The sequence below is a fragment of the Sander lucioperca genome, chromosome 16 (genome assembly GCF_008315115.2).
Source record: "Sander lucioperca isolate FBNREF2018 chromosome 16, SLUC_FBN_1.2, whole genome shotgun sequence".
In the NCBI taxonomy this organism is placed as follows: domain Eukaryota; kingdom Metazoa; phylum Chordata; class Actinopteri; order Perciformes; family Percidae; genus Sander; species Sander lucioperca.
The window spans coordinates 23826211-23836210 of record NC_050188.1 but is presented as its reverse complement, the minus strand read 5'-3'; the positions used below and the strand labels follow the sequence as shown (position 1 = coordinate 23836210).

Sequence of the window (10000 nt, the reverse complement as noted above, 5' to 3'; positions counted from 1 at the left end):
AATCTGTTTATTATCCTCAAATTTCTGAAATTTTTCAGTAACAAAACTCTTTTTTTCTGTTAGAGTAAGATCCTTATTTTAATATATATATATATATATATATATATTTTTATTTTTTATTTTTTTTTTGCGTTTGCTAACTCCACCAGACTCCATGTAAATAATCACTACTTTTATCATACATCACACTTCATTCAAAGTGGACAGAAACTAAATCAAAACTATTAAAATCCGTCTTGGGTGGCCAGGATAGCTCAGTCGGCACATATACAGAGGTTCATGCCTCGATGCAGAAGGTCCAGGGTTCAAGTCCGACCTGGGACGATTTCCTGCATGTCTTCCCCCTCTCTCTCCCCCTTTCATTGCTTTCCTATCATTAAAGGCAGAAATGCCCCAAAAAATAATCTTAAAAAAAAAAAAACTCGTCTTGGTTCATCTTTCCACTGTTCCAACAATCACCACTCTGGTTTGGTTGAAATAAACCCTTAATTCACCCATTTACATGTGGAGATATGCTGGCTCTATACACGCTAAAAGTCCTGATTATTTACATGGAGTCTGGTGGAAATATGCTGGCTCTATACACGCTAAAAGTCCTGATTATTTACATGGAGTCTGGTGGAGATATGCTGGCTCTATACACGCTAAAAGTCCTGATTATTTACATGGAGTCTGGTGGAAATATGCTGGCTCTATACACGCTAAAAGTCCTGATTATTTACATGGAGTCTGGTGGGTTTGGTGATGGTGATTTCGGGGCTGTTTCATGTTAAACTAAAAGGATCTTACTCTTTAACTAAAAGGTCTATCTCTGTAGGGATCCATCCCATAATGTTGTCAGACACCTAGAATAATAATCTGAGCCCCCCCCCCCAGTAACAGACGACTGACGACCAGTACCAAACCATCAGTGTTTATATGAAGTTCTTCCAACATGATGAACAGACGAGATTTTACTGCAGCGGGACAAACAGGAAGGAGCTGCTGAAACAGCAGGAAGTCAGGATCCTCCACAATAAAGGTACGTTCCATTTTATCAGGGAAGTCGGGAATAACCGGAACGAGATGTTTATGATGAATGTTTATTTCTACTTCTACGTTTTGGATGTTAACGTTAGGGCTGGAGTTGGTCTCAACTAATCTGTCTGTCTGTTAATCTGTCTGTCTCTCTGCCTGCCTGTCTCTGCCTGCCTGCCTGTCTCTCTGCCTGCCTGTCTGTCTCTGCCTGCCTGTCTGTCTCTGCCTGTCTGTCTCTCTGCCTGCCTGTTCGTCTCTGCCTGCCTGTCTGTCTCTCTGCCTGCCTGTCTGTCTCTGTCTCTCTGCCTGCCTGTCTGTCTGTCTGCCTGCCTGTCTGTCTGTCTCTGTCTCTCTGCCTGCCTGTTCGTCTCTCTCTGCCTGCCTCTCTAACTGGTTTTGCAGCTGAAATATTGACATTGAATCCCAAATGTAATGGTATCCATGGCGATACGCAGCCGTAGTCGGTGTGATGTCATTCCCACTTCCGAGCTAAAAGGAATGCGCGCCGCCCCCCCCCCCATCATCATCATCATCATCATCATCATCATCATCATCACGTATTAAAATCAGTCTGTCGGTTCCCAAAAGTTCGTGGTTTCCTCCTCAAAGTGCATTGTGGGAAAAAACAGCCACATGGGAGCCACATGGCGACCTTTTTTGCCCCGTCTCCATGGAAACAGCGTGAGTCTCGTCCCGTGAAAGTCAGTTCGCTGCACGGATTTTAAAAAAACAGTCCGCGGCGTCTCAGAGCCCCGCCCCTCCCACGGCGGTCAGTGCGTGTCATTGGGAGGGGGCGGGGCCTCTTCCGGAGCCGGAGCGGGGTCGGAGCGGCTGATTGGCTGACGGTCTCCGTGGTCAGATCAGTCGCTGTCAGAGCCGACGGCGGACGAGCCTTTCCTCTTCCTCTTCGGAGCTTTGGGCTTCGAGTCTTCCTCCTCCTGAAACACAATGACAAAATTATTAAGAAATCCCACCAGACTCCATGTAAATAATCAGGACTTTTAGCGTGTATAGAGCCAGCATATTTCCACCAGACTCCATGTAAATAATCAGGACTTTTAGCGTGTATAGAGCCAGCATATTTCCACCAGACTCCATGTAAATAATCAGGACTTTTAGCGTGTATAGAGCCAGCATATCTCCACCAGACTCCATGTAAATAATCAGGACTTTTAGCGTGTATAGAGCCAGCATATCTCCACATGTAAATGGGTGAATTAAGGGTTTATTTCAACCAAACCAGAGTGGTGATTGTTGGAACAGTGGAAAGATGAACCAAGACGGCTTTTGATAGTTTGATTTAGTTTCTGTCCACTTTGAATGAAGTGTGTTTTACGATGATAAAAGTCCTGATTATTTACATGAAGTCTGGTGGAAATATGCTGGCTCTATACACGCTAAAAGTCCCGATTATTTACATGAAGTCTGGTGGGAAGTTGCCGCTGGGATTGAACATGCGTCGTGTGGCGTATGTACCGAGGCGCTGCTGGAGGCGCTCTCCTCCTCGTTGGTGGGTGGCGCGGCTCCTTTCCGGGAGCGTGGCGAGGACACCGGCGCCTTCCGGCGAGACTTTGGCGGCTTGGCCTGAGAGTCCTCGTACTCCTCGGCCAGGGCGAACAGGTCACTGAACCTGAGGGAGGAAGTGATGTCATCAGGACATGCGTGATGTCACCACGCTCTCAAAATATTCAACTTCTTAAAATATATGAACTTTTTCAAAATATGTGTGTCTGTCTGCGTGTGTGTGTGTCTGTCTGTCTCTGTGTGTGCGTCTCTGTGTGTGTGTGTGTGTGTGTGTGTGTGTCTCTGTGTGTGTGTGTGTGTGTGTGTGTGTGTGTGTGTCTCTGTGTGTGTGTGTGTGTGTGTGTGTGTCTCTGTGTGTGTCTCTGTGTGTGTGTGTGTGTGTGTGTGTCTCTGTGTGTGTGTGCGTGTGTGTGTGTCTCTGTGTGTGTGTGTGTGTGTCTCTGTGTGTGTCTCTGTGTGTGTGTGTGTGTGTGTGTGTGTCTCTGTGTGTGTGTGCGTGTGTGTGTGTCTCTGTGTGTGTGTACCTCATCTTGTGTGCCTCATCACAGCTGGCCTGAACGTGCTGCAGAGCCTGAAGGATCGGAGTCTGAGTGAAGACTGAAGACGGAGACAAACAGCCAATCAGCTACTGATACATCACTAACACAGCCAATCAGCCACTGATACATCAGTAATCAAGTACTAATAGTTACTCATAGTAATCAGATTACTGACAGTTGTTCTTGGTGTTGCTCAGGCTCAGCCTCAGGTTGTCCAGATGTTCCAAAATCTGTTCCAGAGTCAGCTGAGCCAGTTTACTGCTGGAGCTGCGTAGACTGAACACACACACACACACACACACACACACACACACACACACACACACACACACACACACACACACACACACACACACACACACACACACACACAGACAGACACACAGATCGTGTTTTTTAGAGACAACATTATACAACTGTCACCTCGGTTTTTCTGTGGCAAAATATTCCAACTTTTTAAAAACAATTCCTAAAAAAAATCACCAGTTTTCTCTCTCTCTCTAACCTCTGCCTGTCTGTCTCTCCTCTCACCTGTCTGTCTCTCTCTAACCTCTGCCTGTCTGTCTCTCTACCCTCTGTCTGTCTGTCTAACCTGTCTGTCTGTGTGTCTGACCTGTCTGTCTGTGTGTCTGACCTGTCTGTGTGTCTCTCTAACCTGTCTGTCTCTCTAACTTGTCTGTCTGACTTGTCTGTGTGTCTAACCTGTCTCTCTAACCTGTCTGTCTGACCTGTCTGTGTGTCTAACCTGTCTCTCTAACCTGTCTGTGTGTCTGACCCATCTGTCTCTCTGACCCGTCTGTCTCTCTGACCCGTCTCTCTCTCTAACCGGTCTGTCTCTCTGACCCATCTGTCTCTCTGACCTGTCTGTCTCTCTGACCTGTCTGTCTCTCTGACCTGTCTGTGTGTCTGACCCATCTGTCTCTCTGACCTGTCTGTGTGACCTGTCTGTCTCTCTGACCTGTCTGTGTGACCTGTCTGTCTCTCTGACCTGTCTGTGTGTCTGTACCTCTGTCTCTTGCGGGGCTGGTTGTTGTTCTTGATCAGCTGGGCCTTGATGTGCTCTCCCAGCGTGTCGTCGTGTTTCGACGCCCAGTGTCTCAGGATGCTGGTGGTGAACTGGTCGTCATGGTGACAGGGACGACTCAGCACCATCTTCACCATCTCCTCACTGGGCCTGGACAGAGAGAGAGACAGGTACACAGAGAGAGAGAGAGACAGGTACACAGAGAGAGAGACAGGCACACAGACAGACAGAGAGAGACAGGCACACATAGAGAGAGAGAGACAGGAAGACAGACAAAGAGAGGGTTATGGTCAAGGTGAATGGGTTAGGGCAGTGGTTCTCAACCTGTGGGGCCCGCTCCCCTGGGGGGGCGCAGACACTCTCCTGGGGGGGGGGCGCTACAGGATGGGAGGAAAAAAAAAAAAAATCACATAAACGTAACTACACGTCGCGGCGACGCACGCTGTTCGGTCGTGGCTGGGTAGCGTTGCATTTCCTCCCCGACTCATTTCCTGGTTCTCCTTCTCCATAACAACATGAACACAAGGAGAGGGTTAACTTCTCCTGGTTCTCCTCCTCTATAACAACATGAGATCAAGGAGAGGTTAACTTCTCCTGGTTCTCCTCCTCTATAACAACATGAGATCAAGGAGAGGTTAACTTCTCCTGGTTCTCCTTCTCTATAACAACATGAGATCAAGGAGAGGGTTAACTTCTCCTGGTTCTCCTTCTCTATAACAACATGAGATCAAGGAGAGGTTAACTTCTCCTGGTTCTCCTCCTCTATAACAACATGAGATCAAGGAGAGGTTAACTTCTCCTGGTTCTCCTTCTCTATAACAACATGAGATCAAGGAGAGGTTAACTTCTCCTGGTTCTCCTTCTCTATAACAACATGAGATCAAGGAGAGGTTAACTTCTCCTGGTTCTCCTCCTCTATAACAACATGAGATCAAGGAGAGGTTAACTTCTCCTGGTTCTCCTCCTCTATAACAACATGAGATCAAGGAGAGGGTTAACTTCTCCTGCTCCAGATTTCCCACCGTGGTCAGAAAGAACAGAGGAGACACTTAGTTTCTCTCACTATGACTCTAGAGTCGGTACTCGCTCTAAAGCTAAACGCCGTCACTCTCTCACTTCTCCCTCTACCACACACACACACACACACACACACACACACACACACACACACACACATAAACATCAGGCCACTTTTGTAGGTTACGGAGGAAGCTCTGCGTGGAGCCTCCGCACTGTAAAACAAATCATCCTCCTGGCGACTTTTTTGTCAAAAGCGACTAGCGATAAATCTAGCGACTTTTACTGGTGTTATTGGAGACTTTTGTGGTGTTTGGAGACTCGAAAGCACGTATCACTCTGCAGTTATGTGCTCAACGAGCAGCGGGTGCTGCCGTGAGCCCCCCCCCCCGTCCAAAAGCCCTCACAGCCGGTCAGTCTCTCAGTAGCCTCGCGCAGCAGTCCCAGCCTGCAGAGAGGAGACACACACCACTCCACGTCCAGGCTGCACACACACACACATCGTTACATCATAGCCTCAACGTTATTGAAAACACAACTAATCCACATCCAAATTATTTCAAAACCAAACAAAATGGAGAGATTTCTAGTGAGGACCAACAAGGCGACCGACGCACCACCAGCTGCAAAAAAGCTTCTAAGGTACGATGAAGCATACCTGGCTCAGGTCTCACATTAACATCAGCTACCTGCAAGCTTCTGGAGAAAATACAGATGATCTGCCTACTGTTAGGACTAGTATATAATAACTATAATAAAGCACAAATTCATATCAGAGGTCTGGTGCCAATTCTAATATTAGTAATAATAATATATTAATAATAATAATAATGCCTGAAAGCTCACATTAGAAGTCTGGTGCTACTGCCAATTATAACAATAGCCTAGTAATGCTAATAGGCCTATCTACCGCTACTGATGATGATGATAATAATAATAATAATAATAATAATAATAATAATAATAATAATAATAATAATAATAATAATAATAATAATAATAATAATAGTGTGGGCCTAAAAATAATAGCCTAGCGGGGGGGGGCAATACAAGGGTAAGTATGCATGTAGATGTCCAATACACTAGTAGTATTGTATTACCTGTACACACATTTTATATTGCTAAAGAATTCAACCTTTTTTGGGGGGGCCCAGCTTGCAAAAGGTTGAGAACCCCTGGGTTAGGGTTAGGGTTAGGGTGAATTCTTACTTCTCTCTGCGGAGCTGCAGCAGCAGACAGGACAACGCCTCCGGATGTTCTGCAGGACACAAGAACAGATTCTGAGACGCAAATACTTACAGTGAGTACTACTCTCCTTTATACTGTTTCCAGCAGGATGTCAGAGTACTACTCTCCTATATACTGTTACATGGCTGAATACTGTTGATGTCAGAGTACTACTCTCCTATATACTGTTACATGGCTGTTTCCAGCAGGATGTCAGAGTACTACTCTCCTATATACTGTAACATGACTGTACTACTCACCTTTGTACTTGAGGTGCTGCAGGATGGGGATGATGGTCTCCAGGGGAACGCTGTGAGCCAGAAACAGCTGCCAGGTGCTGTACTGCTCAAAGGTCTCCCAGTCCAGAGACTGGACTGTAGACACGGGACCAGAGAGAGAAGACATGAAGACAGACTGTCCACCGCAGTGGGAGTGGTTGTGTGTGTGTGTGTGTGTCTCTGTGTGTGTGTGTGTGTGTGTGTCTCTGTGTGTGTGTGTGTGTGTCTCTGTGTGTGTGTGTGTGTGTGTGTGTGTGTCTCTGTGTGTCTCTGTGTGTGTGTGTGTGTGTGTGTGTGTGTGTGTCTCTGTGTGTGTGTGTGTGTGTGTGTCTCTGTGTGTGTGTGTGTGTGTGTCTCTGTGTGTGTGTGTGTGTGTGTGTCTCTGTGTGTGTGTGTGTGTGTGTCTCTGTGTGTCTGTGTGTGTGTGTCTCTGTGTGTGTGTGTCTGTGTGTGTGTGTGTCTCTGTGTGTGTGTGTGTGTCTGTGTGTGTGTGTGTGTGTCTCTGTGTGTCTGTGTGTGTGTGTGTGTCTCTGTGTGTGTGTGTGTGTGTGTGTGTGTGTGTGTGTGTGTGTGTGTGTGTGTGTGTGTGTGTGTGTGTGTGTGTGTGTGTCTCACTGAGGATGTTGAGGACTGAGTCTTTCCTGAACATCACCAGGTTTCCCATCATAACGTGACACATCAGCTCCTGTAACTGCACACAGAGAGAGAGACAGACAGACAGAGAGAAAGACAGAGAGAGACAGACAGACAGAGAGAGAGAAGTTACATCCTGGTTCCTGAGCAGCTGGACACACAGGAAACAGGAAGTGTGAGTCAGCTGTTACCTGTGTGGAGTCGATGACGGCGACGATCATGTTGAGCAGCTCGCCACTTCTCAACGTCTCATCTGGAAACTACAGGACAGTCACAAACACACCAGGTGAGACACAGCACACAGGGGCTGGCTGTCTCTCTGTCCGTCTGTCTGTCTCTCTCTCTCTCTCTCTGTCCGTCTGCTCTCTGTGTGTGTGTGTGTGTGTGTGTCTCTGTGTGTGTCTCTGTGTGTGTGTGTGTGTGTGTGTGTGTACCTCAGAGTAGATGGAGGGGGTGAGGTAACAGAGCAGCCTGACGTCGTCCTCCTGACAGGCCTTCATGTCCATCATCAGACACGTGTGCAGATCCCCAAGAGCCGTCGCCTGAGCAAACGACTCGTACAGCATCATCTTCCCATTGGCTGCTTTACTACACACACACACACACACACACACACACACACACACACAGAGACACACAGAGACATAAACACACAGACAGACATAAACACACACACACTTTAATACCAGGGTTTCCCCTCACCTGGCCTTGAGGTAGTACAGCAGGTGGTAGGTGTGTGTGTGTGTGTGTGTGTGTGTGTGTGTGTGTGTGTGTGTGTGTGTGTGTGTGTCTAACCTAGCCTTCAGGTAGTACAGCAGGTGGTAGGTGTGTGTGTGTGTGTGTGTGTGTGTGTGTGTGTGTGTGTGTGTGTGTGTGTGTGTGTGTGTCTAACCTAGCCTTCAGGTAGTACAGCAGGTGGTAGGTGTGTGTGTGTGTGTGTGTGTGTGTGTGTGTGTGTGTGTGTGTGTCTAACCTAGCCTTCAGGTAGTACAGCAGGTGGTAGGTGTGTGTGTGTGTGTGTGTGTGTGTGTGTGTGTGTGTGTGTGTGTGTGTGTGTGTGTGTCTAACCTAGCCTTCAGGTAGTACAGCAGGTGGTAGCCTATCTTGGGCTGTTTCTGGTAGAACTCGGCCAGCATGTCGAGCAGGACGGAGAAACCGCTGTTATCCTCCTGCATGGTGACCAGGTTCCTGAAGATCAGGCAGACAGGCTTAGACACAGACTCCTCCAGGGACCTGAGAGACAGACAGGCAGGCAGACAGGGAGAGAGAGACAGGCAGAGAGAGAGAGAGAGAGGGAGAGAGAGAGAGAGACAGAGAGAACGACAGACAGACAGGCAGGGAGGGAGAGAGAGACACAGACAGGCAGAGAGAGAGAGAGAGAGAGAGAGAGAGAGAGAGAGAACGACAGACAGACAGGCAGGGAGGGAGAGAGAGACACAGACAGGCAGGCAGGCAGACAGACGGTTATTTTATCCCTTTGAGATCCTGTTGGGTGCATCTCAGAGTCTGTTAGTTTGAACACTGAATATGAAATGATTAACATTATGAATGAATGAATAACGTTATGAATGAATGAATAAAGTTATGAATGAAGGAATACGATTATGATGCTGATGATTGTTGTTGCTAAGTGATTGTTGTTGCTAGGTGATTCTTACTCCTCGGTGATGTCGTCGGGCAGTACGTCTCCTCTGAAGTGATCTTTAAACAGTTCAGCCAGACAGGAAGCCAGAGCTGACATCTGCTCTGGGTCAAAGTCCTCCTGGTACACAGGAATACACACCGTTACACAGGAATACACACTGGTACACAGGAATACACACCGGTACACAGGAATACACACCGGTACACAGGAATACACACCGTTACACAGGAATACACACCGTTACACAGGAATACACACCGGTACACAGGAATACACACCGGTACACAGGAATACACACCGGTACACAGGAATACACACCGGTACACAGGAATACACACCGTTACACAGGAATACACACCGTTACACAGGAATACACACCGTTACACAGGAATACACACCGGTACACAGGAATACACACCGGTACACAGGAATACACACCGTTACACAGGAATACACACCGGTACACAGGAATACACACCGGTACACAGGAATACACACCGGTACACAGGAATACACACCGGTACACAGGAATACACACCGGTACACAGGAATACACACCGGTACACAGGAATACACACCGGTACACAGGAATACACACCGTTACACAGGAATACACACTGGTACACAGAAATACACACTGCTACACACTGGTACACACTGGTACACAGAAATACACTCAGGTACACACTGCTACACGCTGGTACACACTGGTACACAGAAATACACACTGGTACACGCTGTTACACGCTGGTACACACAGTTACACACTGGTACACAGAAATACACACTGGTACACGCTGATACACACACACACACACACACACACACACACACGTACACACTGTTACACAGAAATACACACAGTTACACACTGGTACACACTGTTACACACCGTTATACACTGGTACACACAGGTACCCAGCAGAGAGTAAAGCCAGTAGAGTATTAGTATTAGAGTATTAGTACACAGATAGCTGAAAGGAAACTCACCTCCATGATCAGATCTACCACCTCCTGCATCACTTCACACTGAGTCTCTGTGTCACTGAGGAGACAAGATTATGATTATTATTATTATTATTATATTATCATTATT

General features: G+C 47.2%; 1 protein-coding gene across 1 annotated transcript in view; it reads right to left on the bottom strand.

Annotated features, from left to right (window-relative positions):
* Nucleotides 1-1309: 1309 nt before the first annotated feature.
* The window catches only part of ints3 (integrator complex subunit 3), a 19954-nt gene continuing 11263 nt past the window's right edge, over nt 1310-10000 (bottom strand). The window contains exons 17-29 of the mRNA XM_031277122.2: nt 9895-9949; nt 8918-9021; nt 8328-8492; nt 7694-7847; nt 7451-7519; nt 7242-7317; nt 6609-6722; nt 6331-6379; nt 4087-4254; nt 3256-3356; nt 3066-3138; nt 2494-2647; nt 1310-1955 (exon numbers count right to left, since the gene is read on the bottom strand). Of these exons, the coding sequence (XP_031132982.1) occupies nt 1878-1955; nt 2494-2647; nt 3066-3138; nt 3256-3356; nt 4087-4254; nt 6331-6379; nt 6609-6722; nt 7242-7317; nt 7451-7519; nt 7694-7847; nt 8328-8492; nt 8918-9021; nt 9895-9949 (1360 nt within the window). The 3' untranslated portion in view covers nt 1310-1877. The remainder of the gene's footprint in view (nt 1956-2493; nt 2648-3065; nt 3139-3255; nt 3357-4086; nt 4255-6330; nt 6380-6608; nt 6723-7241; nt 7318-7450; nt 7520-7693; nt 7848-8327; nt 8493-8917; nt 9022-9894; nt 9950-10000) is intronic.